Source organism: Cynara cardunculus, assembly GCF_001531365.2.
Source record: "Cynara cardunculus var. scolymus isolate 2C chromosome LG 11, CcrdV1, whole genome shotgun sequence".
NCBI classification, from domain to species: domain Eukaryota; kingdom Viridiplantae; phylum Streptophyta; class Magnoliopsida; order Asterales; family Asteraceae; genus Cynara; species Cynara cardunculus.
The window spans coordinates 10853207-10877393 of NC_037538.1; the positions used below are offsets into that span (position 1 = coordinate 10853207).

The window sequence follows — 24187 nt, forward strand, 5'->3', positions numbered from 1 at the left end:
AAACTTTTAAAAATCGCAATGATAATGGCATTAACTAAAAAGAAAAACATTTAATAAAAATACTTGCATTTGTTACTTTATCTTAGGAGGCCCAAAGGAAATCACAACTTGGATTCATTCGGCCCATAGCACACCGTCCCTAACATTTTTTTATTAACCTTAATATCCAACCCGCTATACGAGCCGACTAATCCCAGGAAGACCACATGCTTTGCAGATAGCCCGGAGTCATCGCATTTGAACCTCCGTGGCCACACGGAGATTTTTATTTTTCATTGGATTTGAATCTGTAACCTCCTAATACTTTTGTCCTTTGAAGCTAAGCTCAAACCAATCAGACATCGCGTCCCTAACATTTTCTAAATATCATGAGCTAAGGCTCGTTTATCGAACATTTATCAATAACAATTACCATTTTCTAGGACCGTAACGTTTAACGTGTATCGACTATAGTCACCGATTTTACTTATTTTATCAGGTAACATTTTTATACTAATCATCAAAATATATTGTTGCTAAGTGTCTAGTATCCGGTAAGCGCTAACCAGGTAAAAGTCTTCTTATTTATTTACTGTGTAAGATTCTATGTTCTATGTTTTTTACCATATAAGATTTTTGTTTCTTGTCATGTTCACTCAAAATGTAAGTGACTTTTAGTAAACGAACCCTCACTTACCTTATCTAGTAAGATTCTAAACCATCAAAATGATATAACAAACAATAATATAATCGATAAACATCAGCTGGGTAAAATTTTCACCCCTAATCAATAAAGTAAGCAACCCACCAAAAACTTACCTTATTAACCTTTGATAAAAGGGCCATATGGTGCAAAATAAATAGTGGTAAATTTAAAATGAAAACTTATAAATTTAATAACGAATGTATACTATAGTATAAAGTATTTGATAAAAACTTTTAAATACCATTTTTTATGTATTAAATATTGTTTATTGATGTATATTACTTAAAATTCAAAATTACAAGTAAATTGTGCGTAGATACAACTTATTAAAGTTTCATGTTTAAATTCATGTAACTGACTGCAAATAAACATGATTATATAGAGGATAAACATCTTATTTTAAATATAAAAAATCTAAAATATAATTAGGATTGTCATTGACTTCTAACAAAATACTTAATTATTATCTTTATAAAAAAATTATATTATTAGACCAAAAATAAAAAAATAATTAAAGATACACAAAAAATGGAGAAATTTAAAATAGTTAGCTTGATACTAATATCAGTATTTTTTTCAATTTTTATCATATCTTTGTATTTATATTTTTTATTTAAAAATAAAAACATTACGTTTTCTCAAAACCACATAAAACTGTATCATAACATCGATTGACACACAAAAAAAACATTGAAATCGAGATGTATCTCGCTGCATTGTTCGAGTACCCTTATCTATACTATATTATAAAGCATTTCACAAAAACTCTTAAAAACCACTTTTTATGCGTAAAGTACTGTTTATTAATGCATATTACTTGAAACTGAAAATTGCAAGTAGATTGTGCGTAAGTACAACTTATTAAAGCTCCATATCTGAATCTGTGTAACTAACTGCAGATAAACTGTTCAAATACTTAATTATTATCTTTATAAAATATTATATTATTAAACCAAAAATAAATTATTTCGTTTAAATTAAATTATAATAAAAAAAATAAATTAAAAAATTACACATTGATATATTTTTTTTCAAATTTATATTTTATTTAAAAATAAAATCATTATAACTTTCTTAAAAACACATGAAATCGTATTATAACATCAACAGAGACAAATAATAAAATATAACATTAAAATCGAAATATATCTCGCTGTATTGCACGAGTTATTTTATGATACTAAAAATGTATGATAAAAATTAAATGATAAACTAATAAGGAATACTAATGATTTTGTCCGTTGATATCGCAGTCCAGGAATCGTGGACACGTACCCTCTGTTAATGTCACGTCAAAATTCCATTTATATCTAATTTTATCATTGTTAATATTTTTATGCATATTTTATTTACATTTTAACTATTCAAATGTATACATGTCTTTAGCGATGGGTATGATTTTTAGAGTAATATGTATAGCGATGGATATGACTCAGTGACGGATTTAGGATTTTGGTTTAGTGGAGACATCTTTAAGGTAGTTTAACACTCATAAAGTCGTTCAATATGTTTTTAGTCTAATTCTATCATTTCAAGAGATTTTTGAAGTTTTTTTGGATTATTTCGAGTGATTTTTTAAGGGTTTTTTTTCATTGATTTCAAGGGACTTTTTCAGATTTTTGGTTAATTTCAAGATACTTTCTTTAGTTGGTGGGGGCCATAACAAGAAATTACTGAGAAGAACCATGATAGAAAGTAAAAAGATAACTTTTAACATAGGAAAATTCTTTTTCTTTATTTGTTAATGAGTTTTGTTTATTTGTTAATGGGGGCACTTCCCCCCACCTTTTACATAGTAAGTCCACCAGTGTACGCGATTGAAGTATGCAAAACCTCATTATGGGCCCGTGCCTCTATTTTATTGCTTTGGTTATTTGTTATTATTGTCGGTACATATCGACTGTTATTTGTTGATATGTTTTGTCTCTACATTCGGTAGTTGTTGGTTGGTTTGCAAACAATTGACCTTTTGGGACGTTGCATGTTGACTTTTGGTATAAAATCTCACCAGTTTATTGAAAATTGAAGATATGAGTATTCGTTTGTTGAATTTTCCTAGACACCAAATTAAAGTTTTCCTCTTTCCAATTTCCACCATAATCGATTTCCTCAGGGCTCTGTTTTTTATTTTAAAACCACCGTCTCCATCTAAACAAGCTCACATGTAATGGTTTTGAGATGAAAAAATGTCATGTCGTTTGGTGATTGTTGTTTTCCTATATTAATGAAGCATTGAGATCCCTTTACGTGTGAGCAAAAGAGAAAGAAAGCAAAGGCTGAGAGGCAAGAGCTTATAAAAATGTTCAACATTCAGTTAATATGCAGGGTACAAATGATTAAAACCCGGGTTCAAGGTTTTTGGTGCTTGTTAACAAGTGAAAAGTCTGAGAATGTTAGCCAAGACACTAAACCAAAGGGTCAGTCACCCTCAATTAAAACCTCACAATCGTTAAAAAGTGAATTTTGTTAAAAATGATTTTTAACAGTTTAACTCAAATGTTTTATAATATAGTATAGATTATGATAATTTGATTTAGCTTTAATAACGAATTAATTTATAACTTTTTTATAAATATAATAATTAGATATTTTGTTAAACTCAATAATTATTCTAATTATATTTTAGATTCTTTATATTTAAAATGAGATGTTTAACTTTTTTGATTATATTTATCAGTTAGTTATATGAATTCAAACATATAGCTTTAAAAAGTTGTATTCATGCACCATTTACTTGTAAATTTGAATTTTAAGTGACATGCATTATTAATAAGTACCTGATACATTAAAAATGTTTTTTTTTTTAAATTTAGCTCAAATGCTCTATGATATAGTATAAAAAAAATTGTTGGTGATTTTAGTGTTATTAAGCATTTTGGTGTAATTGTGATATACTTGAGATCGATTAGGACGATAAGGCAAACATACGTAAGTTAGGTGGTGCAGAGTGCACACTTATAAATGTTACCCTTATCACCTTAGATCGCCATAAAGAGAGGGTGTCAAGGGGGTCGTGCCCCCTTGCGGGGTTCTAGAGGTAGCACCCCTAGCAGGGTTCGAAGGGGGCAGAGCCCGTTGGCGGTGGTCCTGCTGATCGTGTCTGGCCTATTGTTGACTGGCTTCAAGTTTCGCAGAGTTCTCAGTTGTCGTTCAAGAGCCTTCAACTGTCGCTGAAAGGCCTTTGCCTATTGTTCAACTTATTACTGAAGGAGTTTTCAGCTATTGCTGAAGATGCATGTTCCGGAACTTAAATTTGTTGTAACTGCCTTTCCACCTTATGCATTAGCGGTTATAATCGTTCAACCGGCAATAACCATTGATCTCTCATTTAAATATGTAAAAAGAGAATCTAGGTATATATCTCGTGTTTCACAGCCTTTGGGACAGAGAGAATAACCTCAAGAATTATCCCAATACGAAATTTGTGAACTCAAGGCTAATAGGGTTGAATTATTATATTCAAAAAGTGCTTTTCGATATGATTTTTGAGTTTTATCCAGTTTTATACACAGTCCCTTAGAAAAAGCCACCCATAAATTTCTGACCGACTAATATAAAATATATAATTTAAAAATAATTTGGTGAAATTTTATTCTTTCGAAAAACTATACATAAAAATATATTATCTTACCGACTAGAACTACAACGATAATAAAACACAGGTTAATTGGGTGACAATTTTGACTACAAAGAACCATCTCTAGACTGTGGCGAGATCATCCATCGATGTTTACCGGTGATGGTGATGGTGATGGTAATGCAGATGCGGATGACGATGACACATTTTTTTAGAAGAGTTGATTAATTAATCATTTATTATTATTTTTTTCTTTTTTATTCTAATGTAAAATCAAATAATTAAATTTGTGTCAATTTTCATTGAAACTATTTTTTCTTAATATCAAACCCTACGTTAGCATTTACTACAAATTGTTCGTTTGGTTTGGTTTGATTTAACAATATAAAATAAACTACAGTGACAATGTGCAAATGTAATTTTTTTCAAGTAAGTTTTTTATTACTGGATATATGGTTTGGACTTGGAATTATATGCAACTATGACGTAAGTATATAATATATTACACATTTTGAGTGCATTAGTCATTTAAGGGGTGTTTGGGATTGCTTATAAAAATAACTTATTGACTTATTTCGGTGTGACATCGGTAATAAATATTTTTGAGTGTTTGGATAAACAGCTTATACCGGTGTCAAACCGGTAATAAGAAGTTTTTAAAGAAGTTAAAACATTCTAACTTATTATAACTTGATAAATACTTTTGTAGAAAAGAATAAGTTGTTTCAAATAAGCAATCCCAAACAACATCTTAGTTGGAGTCGTATAATTTATCGTTAGAATGCTGTGGATCCATAGTCATAGAAGTCGGTTTTAGGGAGGACATAAGAGATGAGATTCTCAAGTCGTAACTTGGAAATAAATATTGTGATTATTATGTTGTTTACAAGTGAACGAGTTTAATGTGAGTTTCCTTTTGTTTTTATTGGAAATAGGCATGTTGATTATTATGTAATTTCCAATTCATCTCTTACTGTTGCTTCGAAATATGCATTATGATTATTATGTAATTTCCAAATGAACGAGCTTTTGATCACAATTGACTAAATGATTGGCTTAGGTTAATGTCAATGGTTTTATACCTAAAGTGATGCACCTAGTAACATTAGCTTGTGACTTACTTATATGTTATGTCACAATGAATAGTAAATCGGGTCTCCCATGTCATCTTCGGATATTTTTACACCCTTCTAAGAGTAAGCGTGAGTTAGAGGCTGTTTGACAATTGCTGAATGGTTTGGTGCAGAATGATTAAGTGGTCAAAATGATTAACAGACTCTCATGATATAGTGCAAAATGAAATATAATTGTTTGATAATTGTTTACAATGAAATTAGAGCGCTGAATGGTTAAGTGAGACCCATGATACAAAATCATTCAGAGGGTTTTAGAACCATTAAGAGATAGACTTTTTAACGGAATTAGAGGCCATCTTTTAATGGAATTATTAAGAGGTAAACAAACAACTCCTTAATTGTTTTTAAGATTTGATTAAAGCTATGTTTTTTGTTTAAATGTTTTATAGCTTTATTTTTTGTTGTGCGAGTATTGAGTATTTTGATTAACGAGACTTCATCAAGAAAATGGAGAGTTTTCGGAAAGATGTTGCTTTTACGATAAATATATTTCAATTGCAAAATTATAAATTTAATCAGCGGTCTTTCAATTTTGCCGTCTTATGATTATGATGAAAACTGTTTGAATTTACTAGGCGTTAAACCTAACTTTTTTTTTTCTTTGTCAGCATATGCATCAGGTCTGTGAGGAAATGGTACGAGCGATACTGTGATGAGATGAGTGAATGTAGAGTTGGAGGGAGAAATCGAACGAAAACAAAATGCATACCACATGGGTTGATATGAAATAAATAAAATTTAGAGACGAAAACCAGGAAAATCATCATACCTTAGGGACCAAATCTGTAATTTACTCTAATTTATACTCGTTGATTAAATGCAATTCTAGATTTAATAAATTGAAATTATGTCACTTCACTTGTGCAAAATATATTTTAGTTCTAAGTAATAGTTTTAATCTTAAACAAATAATTAAGTATTTGATCATTGTGATGCACATATTTAATATAAACATGTAACTAATTAATCACAAATCTATCGACACTAAACTTGATCTAAGCTAGTCTATAACTAAACCATGTTACACATTTTACGACACATGCGACATTTTTAATTTTAATTTCATATTTTTTTTACATTTTTACACTATTTGAAAATGAATAAAACATATGGCATAAAAATGATGTTGCTTCTCTATTTATTGGCATGTCATTGATAATACATTATAACATACAAGTATAAGGTTCAAAGTTAGGATCTCTGGATTAGTTTAAATATAATTTTTCTAACTAAAATCTAATAGAAAATTTACAAATTAATATATATTTTTTCATTTGAACAAAGTATCGAGGACGAAAACATCAGTCTTAGCACCAATTCTAGTTGATCCGGCCAAGCTTCATACTTGTAACTCGTAACCATGTAATACCTGACAATCCTTTCCAAGTTTGTCCTTGACTTGTATGTCTTTTATATAACACGTCACAAAATAAGTTTTTTTTTTCTTTTAGCAAAAAAATAACAAAATTGAAAATAGAAAATTAATATAAATCTTTGTTTTGAGAACAAAATCCGTAATGATAACATATCTTTTTTGTCCTTAATAAATACACATTTTCTACAAATTTGATAAGATTCATATCACATTTAAATAAATAAAATAACAAACTGACCAATCATATAACGTTATTTTAAATAAAAATGGAGCATATGTTATTTAAAGTAGGAATCAAATCATTTTTCTATTATTTCATTGATTAATATTTTATTTTCTTGTTAAATTATTAAACATGTTTTGAGGAATTGGTTGTATGATAGACATGGGTCGATGCAACTTTACACCTATGGGTACGAGACTTTATTTAACAAATCATTGCCAAATATCAAAGGTTTTTAACATTATCAAAATCATATAGTTTCTGGACGTAATTTTAATGAGGTATTTATTATAAGAAAATAAATCTATCAGAATTTCGACTTTCACTTGGGTTTGGATACGACTATATATGTTTGCAAATGAAGCCCTATCATTTTTGTGTTCGGTTCTTCTACTTTCAATGCTCGATAAAAAAACGGCCACTCCATTTTCTCAATGAAGAAGTACATCACACTTATGTAATGTCAATTGTTTGCAGATTTTGTATAAATTTGAATCTTGAACTTATGATTAAAGTATTTCAATTGAAAAAATATTTTATCTTCGTTATAAAAATCTAAACTAGATTTTTAAAGGTGTCATCAGAATATGACTCATCCATCAAACCAAAAAAATTTAGGCAATGGCCAAAGAGGCTATTCCTAAAAATATTTAAATTAAATGAATTTTATTGTTTAGAATGAATTTTTTTGAATAAATATCCTTGGACACTTCAAAACCTATTATATGAATCCTTGGACTTTTTGAAAACATAATATATAAATCCTTATTATTTAAAGTTGTAACCTACAACCTGTATAGCAAGTAAAAGTACAAATAAAAAAAATCCTAAAAATTACCAAACATTTGAATCGACTGCCCCATCGGCCCATCCCATGCTCCCCCTAGCCTCATCTCAAACCTGTCACCCTACACCACCCGTTGTCGTTGCTACTGCCATCGCCCTCAACCCAACCCCCACCGTTGTTGCCACAGCCCTCAGCCCAGACCGCCGTTGCGACCATTCTAGGCCTTCAGAATTACCCGGGTAAGCTCTTACCAAGTCGCGTTACCTTATTGGATGAATATGGTAAGGACCAAGAATCTTACCCGGTAAGAGCGAGACAAGAACCATGAGTCTTATTCGGTAAGTGAGGACGACGACTCTTACCATAATAAGAGCTTACCAGGTAAATTGTTGCATACGATGTTGTTTTGGTGGACTATAATCTTACTCAATAAATAAATAATAATGTTAAATTTTACCGATAAGCACTTACCGAGTAAGTGTTTGGTAAACGATTCCTAAGTTTTTTAAAAAAAAGAAAATTTTATTTAACATGTTAAAAAAAATTCAATAATTTATTTATTAAAAAAATTATTCAAAAACCTAATTATATCGAACAATAAAATCCATTTGATTATTCTATACTTTTACCAAACAAAACTTATATTTACATTATCTGGAAATATAATATTTTCTAGAACGATTCAAAATATGTGATGATAATTTCTCGAAAGGAAAAGAAAATTATTTGTCTTTCCCCATGAAACTGTTGCACGTGCATGACACGCTGTCTTGGAAAAAGTTTAATTATTTTATTAGAAAAAGAAATATTTTTTAATAGAAACAAAAGGGCTACGTGTCCATTCTGATTCATTGTATTCCTGCTCCCAAACAAAAAACCAGATTATGAAAACAAACATTAATGATTTACTTTCTAAAAACATTTATTTTCTAAATATCAATTAAAACATATTCAAAATGTATATCTCTAATTTCTCGGAACATTCATTTTCTATGTAAATATTTTTAGAAATATATTTTCTTATTAAATAAAAATAAATACTTCATCCATTTAAAAACAAACACTTATTTTAAAATAAATAAAAATAAAAATAAAAATAAAAATAAAAAAATTAATTCCTAGTGTTTTGGGAAAGTGTTTGAGATGAGGAGGTAAGATTAAAAAAATGAGAAGATGGTGATCGGAATCTACCACCATTTTCCAATGAAGATCTTTGACTAAACTTCCTTTTTTTTTAGTAATAGTAATAGAAATAGTAACGTCACCATTCATATCTTCACACATCACATTTTTCTACTTCTACACAACACTTTCTATAATCAACCAACTGAAACCGACGTACTCGAATAGCTTTTTATTTATTTAAATTAGTCTTCTAACCAATTCTTTTTAAGTTTACTTAAATGTTAGTACGTCTGTAATATACAGATCTATAATATTACGGATTTAGCTAAAAGATAAAAAATATCTAGAACTTACCTTTAACCACTAGGATCTCTATAATCACCAACAACTTTAACCCTCTTCATCTCTTTGAAGAGCTTCAAAATAGAAACCACAACCTCCAAAATCGTCCCAAACGGATGAGAAATAAGAAAGTTATGACCAAATAAAGATAAATATCGGAAAAAAATCGCATTTTAAGCTGAACTGATGCTCCACGTTACCTTCCCGCCACCTAAGTCATGTAGCAAGTCGCCCGAGAACCTCAAAGTGCGAAAAAGTGTACCATGCAACCTAGGGGGCGACTTAGGTCGCCTGCCAGACTTAATTTTCGTGCAATTTCCGTTTTTTGAGCCCGATCCAAATCCCACGCTTTCCAAAACCATTAATTTGTGAAACCTTATCAAACCTCTACCTTACTCACAACAGAAACCTGAAATCACAGGTGTTACAATAAATGTTTGGTAAACGACCCTTACTTTTATATTTCTTATCATGTTTTCTAACAATCCAATAAGCTAAACAAAACACATCACGTTACGCCAAGTACTGTTTAGTTATATCAATAGAGTTTGCCAATCTTATATCCGCCAATTCTAAAGTTGGTTATCAAGTATGTATTAATGCATGGTTGACATAAAATTCATCCTTTCGCTTTACTTATTTTCGAATAAGGTTTATCGTGAAAATAATTTTGAAAAACTCATCAATTGGTATAAAAAGGACTTTTAAAAAGAGACAACAATACCTACCGATTGTTTCAATTGCCAACTTTTTTTTTCTAGATAACACATCGACTTTATTTATATATTTGTTTTCTAGTGTTAAGATGTGTGTTCCTGAACACATAGAGATATGTGTCCCAATCAAACATGTTCGATTTTGATTCGTTTTTTCTTAACTTATTCCATTTTAGTTATTATATGATAAGTATTCTGATTGTTGGTTGTTTGAAAATACAATATAAAGTAGATAATCATGATATATAAAGAAGTAAAAGGATGTAAACAATATTTTGTGACAAAAAGAGAAAGAATTGATGGTAAATGTACAATCGGCTTGAATATTCTTGTAGGTGTATCTTGTTAATATATATATCGAAAATTATTGTTCCAATATAAGGAAAGTGATCATTTTTTTTTTGTTTATTTAGAATACAAAATAAACGATGTCATATCTGATATTTTGACTAAAATTAGTTATTTTTTATGAAAAAAAGGCGTCGATTAATTGTGGATATCACATGCAGTTTTTGACGAAAATTGTACAAGAAATTAAATAAATTACTTTGATGAAAAATTAATATTTTAAATGAAAAACTAAATCAGGTTTAATTATTTTAAATGTCATAGAGAATATAAAATTTAAATGAAAAATCAATCATGCTTAAATCATGAAAATTGTAAAAAAAAAATTCTTAAATAAATATTTTAATTAAATGCACCAAAAAATTCCTATAGAGATATATGAATTTTCATATAAAATACATATGCAACAAATGACACATATGCTATTTTGGGACATTTTTAAGAAAGTTTTATTTAGTTAGTGTTTTCGTTTGATCTTCCGTCTCTCTCTCTCTAAATATATATATACATACATATTCAAATAAGAGATATAAATATCATAAGAATGTAGGATTAACAGAAGGTTCCTATATATGTGAATATGTTGGTCCTAGAAGGTAATAAATAACACATAAAGTGTTGGTAGAAGGGGGTTGAATACAAACAACAAATTTTCACTTTTTTAGTTTAGTATGTTTGTTAATACAAAGAATTACACAGTTGTTGCTGAAGCTAGGGAGGTAAGACCTAATTTTAAACAATATAGCTGGTAACAAATTTGCTAAAGAGTGAAACAATAATAGAAGAAAATACCCTTTTAGATCTGAAAAAACTGAGATGGGTATAGATGGTTGACGTCGATTTTACCTAAAAACTATTACTTACAATTCACTTCAAAACGAGTGAGTTGCAACATATGATACATGTGACTTTTTATAGTCACCATTACATTAAATGTTGCTATATATATATATATATATATATATATATATATATATATATATATATATATATATATATAATTTTAACGCGTGTCTTCATCTGATTTGTTGATTAGTGCTTATTTGTACTTTTCATTTCAACCTTTGAAAATGATGTAAATGTTTGTTAGCATGATTCATTCTTCTGTATGCAGATGAAATAGTAAAAAAAAAAAAAAGGGTACTAAATAAATAGTACTTTAGAACTTGTTTTGTCTGACATACCAAACATATTTCCATACTAGGATAAGAGTTGACAGAGTTGGTGAGTTAAACTTGCTAGTTAAGTTTTTGCACTCCAAACATCGACTTGCCAAAGTAGTATTTGTCAGACTACTACTTTTGACTTTATCTTATATTGATATTCATTCGCCTAGATGACAATCCAATCCGGTGTGGTCACTATATTGGTTTCTCTTCAACTAGTATATGATTTTGTTGAATTTGTTCTTGGATCAATACAGTTAATCACAAGACTTTTACAAAGGAAGCATCATATCTATAAATATTATCTCCAAAACATAAACTACATTATGGATTCAAGCAATACTTTTGTTTTATACCAAATGGCCTTTGGCCTAGCGATATGTGAATCTTTGACTTCCTAGGAGATTAGAGGTTCAAACCTCACCAAAGATGAAGAACGTGTGTGAGTTTATTTGTTCTACTTGCCGTATATAAATATTAAATATTATATAATTCAAACAAAAAAAACTTGTTTTATGAAGTGTTGAATTCGGATCTTGCAATTTGATTCTTGTGGCTCCTATATACTAGAACGGATATCTAATCCAGATATACAATCCGGGTGAGACATAGGAATGATACATATTGCTAATCTAGATACACTCTCTCGTTGCTTTGATAAGAAGTCATTATGTTTTGTTTTAAGGTAGACACAATCTCAATAATATTTCTAAATGTTAGATCAGATGTATTTGTATTATTATCAAATTAAATGGTTGAGACTAACATAATTTATATTCATAATCTATAACGTTGGTTTACATTTGTATCTTCATTTTTTATGTTATATTTTTTCATATACGAAATTCTTTTAACATTTTTTTTACATTCTCACGATATTTAACCTTCTTAAAGGTAGGTACGAAGCATTAACTGAAGGATGTGCTTGCCCATGACCTCGTCTTCCCATTTTCCATGAACTGTTGAAAGTGAAAAGAAGTTCATCAACCTTCAAGTGAATAATTCAAGCCAACTCCCTAACTTTCGTTTTGAATCAAGGGAGAAACGAGAGTGCGGGTATGTATCCCAGGCATTCACGAGATATTAATAAATCATAAATGTTGTAAAAATTCACGTTCATTATTTATGATAAATGGGGATACACATGTGTCACGTTTTGTTCCCCGGTTCCGGTTCACAATGGAAATCAAGTTTGTAACTGAACTTTTGTTACAATACATTGTCGCAATATTGGAGCTCTCATTCAATAATATCCATATATATAGTGGTGGTTTACTTTGTAAATCAAACCATTTGTACAAACCATACAAACCCATCATCATCCATCGATTTCAATGTTTAATTTAATGAAGTTGTTTTATTAAATTGTTTTATCTGATGAAATTATTTTATATATTTTTGTTTCTATGTAAAAATGAAATTGTTTCATGTATATCTCATTTTGATGGAATTTGTTTTCTAAAACTAATATAATAAAGATGACAATGTCCATAATTAACGCTATTTACAATAAAAATGACTATTAATCTCTCATAAAAAATGAAGAAAAAGAAAAATTATGATTGGTTAAATAAGTTTTGTACGGGTTATACAAATGAGGTTTGTATTTGATCTCTCTCTCTCTCTCTCTCTCTCTCTCTCTCTCTCTATATATATATATATATATATATGGAAAAGATTTAAAGAAAAGCTTAAAAAAAGAACAAGAGAACCAAAAGGATGTATTATTCATATGAGTTTACATATGAATTTTTTTTATCTTCTCATGATATTTTTCGAACCTAATACTAACGCGTGTGTCAGTGTGTGTGTGTGTGTATATATATATATATATATATATATATGTGTGTGTGTGTTGTTTTATGTGAGTATAGTACATTATTAGCACATATATCATATGCATATGCTTCATTGATATTATATATATATATATATATATATATGTGTGTGTCTTTATTTTGTGTGTGAGTACACTATATATTAGCACACCTATCATATGCTTTGCTGATATATGTACACGCGTGAATGTATATGATTGTAAGAAAATTTCGTCAAATGGGTAGACCATGTGATATGTGAGGATAGTGTTTCAGCAACCCCACGGAGTAAGCAAAATTACAAGAAAGTCCCTCAAACATTCTCACCCCATCAATCATCATAAATATCTCCTCCATTTCTTTGAATCCTTCTCTTCATATCTTCACAACCTCTAGAGAGAGAAAGAGAGAAAGATCTAGAGCGAGAAATATGCTACGATTCTTGAAATCTTTGTCGGGGACCGTGCATGAAGAAAGATGTCAACCATCTAATGGTGGCGATGGTGCCACCCACTGCGGCGATGATGATGGTGGTGGTGGTGGTGGGCCGAGGAGTTTAACGGTGTGGAGGAAGTCATTGTTTGTGGGGTGTAGTGGCTTCACGGTTATAAACTCCGATGGTAACTTGGTATATAGGGTTGATAATTATGGTGGCCGCCGGCGACAAGAATTGGTTCTCATGGATGCTTCCGGCATACCCATCCTCACTGTTGCTAGAAGCAAGGTAACCTTTTATTTTTAATATTAATCACCCTATTTATTAATAATACATCAAATCCTTATATTTGTAATTTTTTAAATTTACTTGATATTATTTTTTTCAATTTATTTAAAAATATTTTACATTTTTACTTGAGAGCTGAGTGAGATAATATCTTTCAACTAGCACAAATTTCCAAGATCCATAAAATAAGATGCTAAAATCAACTGGGGCAGATAAAACCCATATTATTATGTGTATAAAACATCATACAATTTTTTTTTTTTTAATTTTTGCTCATAAACTACACCATATATTATACTTGTTTTTAATTTGGCATATTTCTTATACCCATGACGTGTATCTCTTCAGAAACTCAAGATGGTTGATGATTGGCTCGTGTTCAAAGGTGAAATATCATCAAATAAACAAAAACCAATATGTTGTGCAAGAAAACATCTTGATATCCTACGTCCCAAGGTAAAGAGATTAGCTCGAGTTTATCGAGATCCATATGACGAGAGTAACGGGTATGTGATTGAAGGGTCATACATGAATCGATCATGTAAGGTTCTTGATGAGTCGAGAAATGTAGTGGCCGAGATTCGTAGGAAAGAAACGGCCATGGAAGGAGTGTCTTTCGGGCAAGAGGTTTTTGTATTGATTGTAAATCAAGGGTTTGATTCTGGTTTTGCAATGGCTATTGTTTTGTTATTAGACCAAATGTTTCTTTAAACCTCGTAACAGCACAATACTGTATTACATATGAGATTTTAACAAAATCCAGAGTAGTTCAGAATTGTTGCGGCTCATGGTTGTATATATTCATCACATATGTCGTATTCTTTCCATTTCTTGAAAATTACAACACCAAATTTATTGTTGGATTGTTAAGCAAATGTCTACCATCGTACAAAACTGTATTAAGATGTTGAAACCAGTAAGGCAAACTAGATTATAAATATTGGTGTTTGGTGTGGTTCTTGGCCCTTTTCAATTCTTCGAAATCCAGTTATTGGTTTCCTATCATGAAAGAATGCAAAATCCATTGTTTAATTTATTAATCAAATATTTAACAGATTGATTGTTTGATTATTAGTCAAATATGTAACATATATTGTGAAGAATACAAAACTAAATTTGTGATTATTAATCTAATATTTAACTTTCATGAGTATACAAAATCAAATTTTTGACTATTAATCAAATATTAAAATTCATTTCTGTTAACAAACATAAATAAAAAAGAAAAGATGTAATAATAGGAGTAAATCGATTTGCGTATATTAATATGACCAATTTGTATAAAGGTGATATGTCGTAAATAAAAATAGGTAAATCAATTACATTCTTCTTTGACAAGTTTCATGCATATTTTACCTTTTTCTATTTAATTATATTTATTTAACATTAATAACTCTCATTTGGATATGAAAAATCAAACCATTAGAGATGTGTTTAATTGATTTGAGTTTGAACTTCAAAGATCAAGCATACTAGGAGGTTCTAGATTCAAATACATATAACATAAAATAAGTTTTTGTTTTGATCTCACAAATACATGTAAGAAACAGTCATAAGTATATATAACGTTTTATTATTGGAATTTTGAAGGTATAAAATGATTTGAGATGAAAATAAATCGTTTTGGTTGGGGAAAATTGTACCAAAATGAAACCAACTTCAACTGATTTCTATTTCGAAGAACCAACTTTTAAAATCGTCATTTAGGGGTCTGTATTAAACTTTTTGTTTATTTAATTGTCAGGTTGATCTGTTGAACAAGTAACAAATAATTTAAGGGTCTCTATCAAAGTTTTGGTTTGATTTGCCAAATTTGATTTAAACTTTAATATTGATACGGATTGGTTGGATATAAAAATCTTAAAAGTGATATTTAATATTTATTTTTTATTGCATCAATTAATTTTTTTCTATTAAATTGATTTTTTATAGCATTAGTAAAAAATAGTTTTTATTGTGGTAATTTCGATTTTTTTTTTGAAAAAATCTTCAATTTGATATCTGAATTAAAAAAAAGAAAAAAGATTTGAAATGAAAATCAGATTTTATTGCATTAATTTTTGAAAAAAAATGAATTTTAGTTATTTTTCTATAATTATTTTGTAAATTGGTTCTCCAAAATAAGAATCAGGTGCAAGTTGGTTCCCAAAAATAAGAATCAGGTGAAAGTTAGTTTAATTTTGATGCAATTTTCTATTTTGGTTGAGGGTAAGGTCCATATTGAAAAAGTAAGAAACCTTTATAGAGAAAAATGTTGCTTAATGGAGATGCAGGGTATCGATCCCCGTACCTCTCGCATGCTAAGCGAGCGCTCTACCATCTGAGCTACATCCCCACGATGTCCCTTTCAACGTACATTACATATTTATCAGGTATCTGTGTTCGATCCTTTTACGCGAGAATAGTACAACTTATCTGAATGGAAATGAACTAAGCACCACAAGGTTAGATTTTTATAAGATTATTACAAAACTTGGTCCAATCATGATAAACTACGACAATAATTTGAATTTTATTTGCTTTATTCATATACCAACTTGTTTGCAACAACTAAACATATAATATAGTGTTGGATATAAACCAAGGCTCTTCTTCTTCTTCTCCTAAATGTCACATATTTATAACATATATTATGTTGTTCCACTTTAATCAATCTTCATAAACCTTCAAGAATTCCATGGCAGATTTGTATAAACTTGTAAAAACACAATAAGAGAAGAGAGTTGAGAAAAAAGGTCAAACTTCTAATCTTGGTCAAACTCTTATTACGTAATCTGATTTTACAAATAAGCTCTTCTACTCAAGTTACAAGGAACTAACCATTTATATAGGGTCAAAGTAAACTCTAATAGTCAAAGTCAAACACGATGACTTTTATACAATTATAGACAAAATTAATCTTTCAAGTTGAATACAATTTAACACTGATTTTCAATCATAACATTCTCCCCCTTTGTATTCAGGCTTGAAAGATGAGAGCCAAAAGAAAAACAAATAAAAAAGAGTTATGAGGGATTACATCAACATTCTCTCAATTGCCTCTTCTTCAAGGGCAAATATTCTCTACCATAAAAAATTTAACACCAAATTCAGTTTTTGGTTTCACTATGTACACCTTAAGATTCCTGCTGTGATATAATGATGAGTCGTCAGCCAACCAGTAAGAAAACAAGTCAAGTACCTCCTGTCGTAGGCGGATCTACCTTCAAAACAAATTTGATCGAAACCCTCATTATTGAAATTTCGGTAACAAATCACTACTCTGTCCCTCAACAACAACAAATTCATACCTATTTTTGTTGGTCGGGGTTCTACACTCCGTTGGCAGGAGCTTTCTTAGCTTAGGAGGTCTGTTTGATAATCTGGTTGGAATTGATGGCCTCTTCAACTCATGTCTTCCTTCCAAATCCCTAATAATGCTTTTTCAAGTTGCTCATCAAATTTCAACTTGGTAGCTCTCATACACTTCTGGGAAAACCTCTTCGGCCATCTCGTTCTTGTCACATTTTCATCTTGTTTTCGGAAATGAGTTGCAATTTCACATAATGAGCAGAAACAGCTAATATCCCTGGAGAATCCCCATTTGGAAAACAACCTATACAGAATCATGGCAGCCCATTTTTCTTAAGATCAACTACTATATTACTCTATTATAGCAAAAAAAAACGACATGAAAAATGAAAATTGCAATATTCGGGTCGACACAGAAAAATGAAATGCTTGGCTTGACAAATGGTATGCTAAGAGTGTTTTTGACTAGTCTCTAAATATTTGTAATATAATGACAAAATATAGGGTCATGTGAAACAAAATCAACAACATGAATAAGAGATACGTAATTTAGCAAGAAAGTAGAACTTGTAATTTTCAAGACCTTCTAAAATGAAAATTATTGCATATTTCATGGGATAGAGAAGAGATTTGTCATCTTTTCTTGATACAAACATGCAACAATATTTTCATATTGGGATACCCTTCAAACTTGCAACTTTTTCGGTTATGGGAAGTTTTCGTATTGCAATTTACCCATTTGTCATTGTCGTCCATTTGGTTTGAGATCCCATTAGCGTGTCACTATTGAAGTATGCTTTTATATTTAAAAAGCAGCCGGAATTTCCCCTAAAATTACCATGTTGCAATTTCTATGGGATGAAGAGAGTACATGCATAATAATAAAGTGATGAATAGAATTTTTGACTGCTAATCTTATCAACTTTAGTGTATATAGGATGCAAAACATTGAAGGCACATGAAAGACATTTTTTGGCCTACTTCCTAGTGTGGGTGCAGGAGCAATTGATCACATTTTCATACATTTAAGTGGTAGGAACTCATATCATTACTGCCCAATTAATTTTGTCCTTGTAAATAAGAAAAGAAGTGTAAAAAAGTTTACCTGAAGTACTAGAAGCTATCAATCCCACTCCAGAAGGTCGTACCACCTGTTCAAAAGTTGTATCAGTACAATCAGCAGTGTAGATGTTTCACTTGGCCCTGGCTGTTGGCATGCACATGGAACAAGGCTCTGGTCGTAAACCAGAAATTCCAAATCTACAAAAGAAGTGGTATGTGTCCCCAAAGGAAAAGGCAGAGTTCCCTATTTTCGCCCATCTATCGTGGCATGTACTCTTATTTGTAGTTAACTTGACTACATCAGGATTAGTTTTAAAATGGCTTCCAGAAATATGTGACCAAGGAAAAGTTGGTAAAATGCCTCGGCCGTGTACAGGCTTTCGCGAACGTGGATGGAGGTTATTTTTTGAACTTGAAGTGCAATTCATGCTGTCGAGAAGCAAAAGATCCAGATTCTTGGGAGGAGATAGAGCAAGGCGTTCCACAACATCCTTTGGTGCAAACAATGGAAATTCAATTACGTTGGGATGATCAGAAACATCAGAACAATAATTCTCCACCTTAAATACATATACAGTAATTGTCATTTGCATTCATTCAAAGATTAAATAACTTCAGTTACAAGAAAAATGTAGGTATATCCCTAACTAAACTTGCAATTTATTATGTAGAGGAGATTGAGGGTCTCTTTGTGAGCAGCTTTATGAGCATAATGGGAATCTGCTTATTCAGTCAGTTATACATGACTATTTGGTAATGACTTAATGATATAAAAAATGATTTATTTGGACAAGTTTCCCTCTATATATGTTGGAACCCCCCTTATCTCCTCAAGGGCTCTTTTAGAGATTAATCCACAAGAGGCAAATTTTGAAGTTGAGTAGACTTCTTAAGCTGAAGAATTAAGCAAGCCTCTCTAACTGAATGCATAATATTTTCATTTAAATTTGCGGTATTCTTTACCTGCTCTTTGATGGACTGTGGATGTTTGTGAGTACCATTAAGGAGTTCATTCAGAGACAACTCATCCAAATGCTTTGCTAAATTGCAAATATCTTGTTTCGAACTACACATTCCTAATGGGAAGTCCACGGACATTTACTCGGTTTGTTAATACAATGTACTTAATCAAACTGTTATAGGAGGGACATATGATCAAAGTGAACAAACTTTTTTACAAATATATTGAACTATAAAAACAAGAATTATAGCAAGAGAGTTCCATAACAAATATGATATTTCCACGAGCAGCTTAACTAAAGCTTGACAAGCCAGCTTTTACAAAAAACGTATGACATTTGCTCTTCGAAATATTAGCATTTCTTTTTTTTCCTTTCACTTAGTTTGTGGAGACTGGAAATTCAAATTTTCTAGTGTCATATGAATAAGAATGTATAATGTTATTTGAGACTGTTGCATATTGTGTCATATGATTTTGTGCAATAACCACATATTAACACATATATTCGTGACTACTTTGTTTTGTTACTCAACATATTTGATTACACATCCAGATAAAAATAAAACTTCATTGGCTCTTATAGATCCAATTTCAATGCATATGATGAGCAATTTGAAACCACCTCTGTAAAACAAGGGAAGCCTAGACTACTTGTTATGTAACACCTAAAGCCCAAAGCAACTATATGGCCCAATAACTTCGGTATCAACTTAAAACCATCTTGAAAATTATCGTTAGCCCACAACTTGAGGTTATAAATAAATTCCCAACTCATCCATCACCTATTACCGGTTATACAGATCATTCACGTTCTTTTTTTTACTATAAAATTATATAGTAGACTCTTATATTTGTTTTAGAAATATGTTTTTCCAAAATAAAAAATTAAAACAAATACGTTGCTTGTTTATGCAATTTGCCTAAAAATCATTTTATTGCATTCTATTTGTTTTTGTTACTTTCTTTTTGCAATTTGCCTTAAATCATTTTATTGCATTCTATCTACGTTGTTAATGAGATAAAAGGTTAAGAATAGATAATTTGTTTTAAAGATATAGAAGCAGAGTTGGCGCGCTGCCAACACCATAAGCAGTAGGGCAAGCATGGGAGACGCACGCAGGTCCACCAGCTTCTTCACCGAGCAACACCTCTCCTACGCCGATATCCTTCCGCCTCTTCAGGTACTTCTCAATGATTATACATGTAAATTTTGACAAGTTTTAATAATGTTAGGAATCAAATGATCAGGTCCGAGCTAGAATCGAAGTAGCGGTTCTTAATTTCCTCAAGGTTTTGAACTCTCCAGCTCCAGCCATCTCAAACCTCCCAACGGTTCGATTTCTTCACCGTTTGAATTTTTTTATTGGATCTGATTTGTTTTGATACTTTGTGACAATCAATATGACCTTACATCACACTATCGAGATTTCGATTATGAATGCTATAACTAATCTACAAGCCAAGTGAATTTACCATACATTTAAGTAGAATATAGTTTATGGAAAAATTCGTCTTAATTGCTCACTAGCAGTATTTGGTATGTGCTGTGAATGTTGCTGCTGAAACAGATCAAGCGGAAGGCAAGTAATAGCAGAGTGAATCAGGGATTATTGACCGATGTTTCATGGATTTTTCTGTCACATGCGTTCTGCACAAAATCTTTGACGAGGGAAAATACTGCTAAATCCTTCATAAGAGGTATTTTTTAAATCTCCAACAACTATTACATCAACACAGACACATAAAAAGGCATGTGGTTGCTAATTTCAACGCATTATTTAATATTTTTGTGGAAAATAGTGTGGAAGGTGATGGAGATGTGTTACGAGATTCTAGTTCTGGAAAAGAGAGTAACCCAGAGAGAATTGTTTTACAAGTTGCTTTGTGCATCACCAGATTATTTTGCATCTCAACTGCAGGTCAATCAAACAATCCAAGGTCAAATCCTTCTTGTTTCTATGTCACATTGATCTGGCTATTTGATGTTATCATTTCTGCATAAAATGTCGTTGATTTGCTTTCCTGATCATACAATTTCACATATATGCAACAAAGATGTGGTAGCATTGCTTCGATGCAGCCGTTTTAGTCTTGGAATCATGGCATCTAGTAGAGGAGCTGTAGCCGGTCGCTTACTGTTGCAGGTAAAGATGTGTGTTCTTCACTTGTATTCCCATCTACTGTATTCCTCTATCAAATTGTCTTATAACTACACATTACTAACTCAGTTTTAATTAAGACATGGTACATATAATGCTACACCTTTGTAGCAATAGTGTTCTTGTTACTTTACACTTCATTTAAACAGTTAGGTTAGGATTGATGAATGAGATTAAAGATGATGACGGGGAGAAACATTTCTACGTACTGATGAATATGAAGGAACTGTGACTTTACAAAGAGGAAAAAGAGGAAACTATATATACCTATCCATAATTACGAGAATGGCATAAATGTGCCCCTAGACTATCAGTATATATAACTTGACATAAACTAGAGATGTGGGCATAAAATTTGATGGTTTAATCAAACTGATGGTCGTTCTTTGTGCGAATCCGAATTTAATAGTTAATAAGTAGTCCCTGTACCCAATCACTGCAACATATGAAGATAGGCTAGCACTGGTTGATCCCGTAAAATCAGATAATACTTGATGCCCAAATGTTTCTGCTTATGGCTGTTCATCGGCTTCAAAATTGTGTTACAAGGAGCCTAACGAAGAGACTGTTGACTGCACTACATGCGGATCTTCTGGCTACGCTATTTCTGGTGACCTAGACTTGTTGGAGAAACTGGTCATGAAGACAGATGCTCATTATATCTTTGTGATTGAGAAGGTATCACGTTTGTTTGAAACTTCTCTGAAGGCTTTTGCAAATGTAGGAGTATTACTTAATCTATTTGTGTTTAGCATGCAATATTTCAGCGGTTGGCTGAGGATCGAGTGTTCAATCAAATTCCATGCATTCTTATAACTGCAAAAGGATACCCTGATATTGCTACAAGGTAGATTTTACTTCCGATAGTTCAAGAATTGAAATCATAGTTTCTTGTAACCCAAGTTCTGGATTGTTCAAATAGGTTTTTTCTTCACCGTATGAGTCAAGCTTTTCCTGAAATGCCAATTTTAGGGTTGGTTGACTGGTAATTACAAGCATTTCTACTTGGGTTTTTTTTGGCATTTAAGTGTTTGAAATCATACCCACTTATTTAGATGCCACCTGCAAACTTGTAATGTAATTCAGGAACCCAGCTGGATTGGCTATTCTTTGCACCTTCAAGTATGGAAGCATTGGGATGGGCCTAGAAGCATTCAGATATGGTAATAATACTTGTACTCCCTGTTTTGTGTTGGATATCAAGTCTGATTTAGACTATTCGGATCACATTATGCGGTTATGCCAGAAATTTTCTTATAAACAATGTTGACTTTTTCTTTGTATGGGTACAACATACAAAAACACCAGTGCTTTTTGGTACCCAAAAATTTAAACCCGTTATCTGACCCAGTGACCTATACTCACTGAAATGGTTGACCGGCTACATACTCACGGAAAACAGGTTAATATAGAAATATCTGTGACCTTTGGACACTAAAATTTATCACCCGGTACCCTTGATTGGAAACATCTGCAGGCCTATATGTACTACAAAAAATTTAAGATATAAAAAATTTCCAGCAAAACAACATAGGCAAACTGCTAAGTTTGTAAAAGTTACATCTTTGAATTTTGATCTGCATTTACCTGGCATTTTATAGTCCATTAAGGTTAAAGATGACATCTTTATTCAATCAGCTTGCAACATCAAGTGGTTGGGATTAAGGAAAGATGATTTGGAGATTATACCGGAAGAATCTCTCATTCAATTGAAGCCAAGAGATATGCAAATTGCCAAAAGCTTGACTTCTTCAGAAATATTGCAGGTACTCTTCTAAAACTCATCATCTGATTGCCTTATTATGAACTTTCTATGAGAAAGGAGGGAAAACAAAGAAAAATGGAATCTGAGTAGAGAATGATTTTTGATAGGATAACTATAAAGAAGAGTTGGCGGTAATGGTTGAGAGCCGTCGAAAAGCAGAAATCGAAGCTCTCTACTTTCATGGATATGATTTCTTAGGGAAATATTTAGCAAAGAAAATTGTACAGGCTCATTACATTTAGTTACTAAATAAAGTTGGTGTTTTAGTTTTATTGTGAAATACACAAATTAACATTAAGATAGAAGCCTTACATCGAGTTCTGTCGACTAGCATATTGTAGTTGTACAGATAAGTAGTCCATGGCATTGCATAGCTATGGTTGGTTGCAATCAAGCCGTTTGTTGTTTTGTAAAAGAACTCTTATTTACCATTTATGTTTGATCATATAAGACGTTTGAATCATAAGACTGTTTTTTTGGGTGATAAAAGGTTGAGATCTAAGACCGCTCCTTCTTAGATATATTTGATTATATAAGAGGTACCATTGTTTTTTTATAATCATTTACTCTTTGTTAGAGGGGCCTTGTTAGGACAGTCAAGTTAGTCTTGAATTGCCAACTTATACTGCGAACTTATGAGTCATAAGTTCACAGTTCAAGATTAACTTGACTATCCTAACCAGGCCCCTCTAATAAAAAAAAACATTTTTACAAGTTACGAGGAACACTCACCTTTATTGAGTACTTGAGAAATTGTATAAAAATTTGGCACATTTACTCTTTTGATAAATTCTCAATCTCAGTTTACGTTTTTTTTGTAATGGGGCGGCTTTTCGTCTTCATCCCCTAATTCTCCTACCCTATCCCCCCCTCGCGGTTGGAATATGGACGCTTCTCCGGGCTGTCACAACAAAATAGAAACACTCAC

General features: G+C 31.2%; 2 protein-coding genes and 1 non-coding gene across 3 annotated transcripts; 2 read left to right on the top strand and 1 right to left on the bottom strand.

Annotated features, from left to right (window-relative positions):
• Window positions 1-13683: 13683 nt before the first annotated feature.
• Window positions 13684-14817, top strand: LOC112522004 (protein LURP-one-related 17). Its single transcript, XM_025131049.1, has 2 exons — window positions 13684-14021; window positions 14370-14817. The coding sequence occupies exons 1-2, from the start codon at window positions 13728-13730 to the stop codon at window positions 14730-14732; spliced, it is 657 nt and encodes a 218-aa protein (XP_024986817.1). The 5' UTR covers window positions 13684-13727; the 3' UTR covers window positions 14733-14817.
• A 1466-nt stretch (window positions 14818-16283) lies between these two features.
• Window positions 16284-16356, bottom strand: TRNAA-AGC. The gene has a single exon. It is a non-coding gene; the product is annotated as a tRNA-Ala (tRNA).
• A 4082-nt stretch (window positions 16357-20438) lies between these two features.
• LOC112520613 (meiotic recombination protein SPO11-2) lies at window positions 20439-23501 on the top strand. Its single transcript, XM_025129006.1, has 11 exons — window positions 20439-20516; window positions 20584-20667; window positions 20904-21033; window positions 21136-21273; window positions 21391-21479; window positions 22044-22172; window positions 22247-22341; window positions 22417-22479; window positions 22581-22657; window positions 23133-23260; window positions 23367-23501. Exons 1-11 carry the CDS (start codon window positions 20439-20441, stop codon window positions 23499-23501), a joined length of 1146 nt encoding a protein of 381 aa, XP_024984774.1.
• Window positions 23502-24187: the final 686 nt, after the last annotated feature.

Excerpts from the sequence above, each read along its gene's own strand:
- LOC112522004 (XM_025131049.1), top strand. The coding sequence starts at position 13,728 with ATGCTACGATTCTTGAAATCTTTGTCGGGGACCGTGCATGAAGAAAGA. Across the intron at positions 14,022-14,369 it reads TCACTGTTGCTAGAAGCAAG|AAACTCAAGATGGTTGATGA; the intron begins GTAACCTTTTAT and ends GTATCTCTTCAG.
- LOC112520613 (XM_025129006.1), top strand. The coding sequence starts at position 20,439 with ATGGGAGACGCACGCAGGTCCACCAGCTTCTTCACCGAGCAACACCTC. Across the intron at positions 22,173-22,246 it reads ATATCTTTGTGATTGAGAAG|CATGCAATATTTCAGCGGTT; the intron begins GTATCACGTTTG and ends ATTTGTGTTTAG. Across the intron at positions 23,261-23,366 it reads CTTCTTCAGAAATATTGCAG|GATAACTATAAAGAAGAGTT; the intron begins GTACTCTTCTAA and ends GATTTTTGATAG.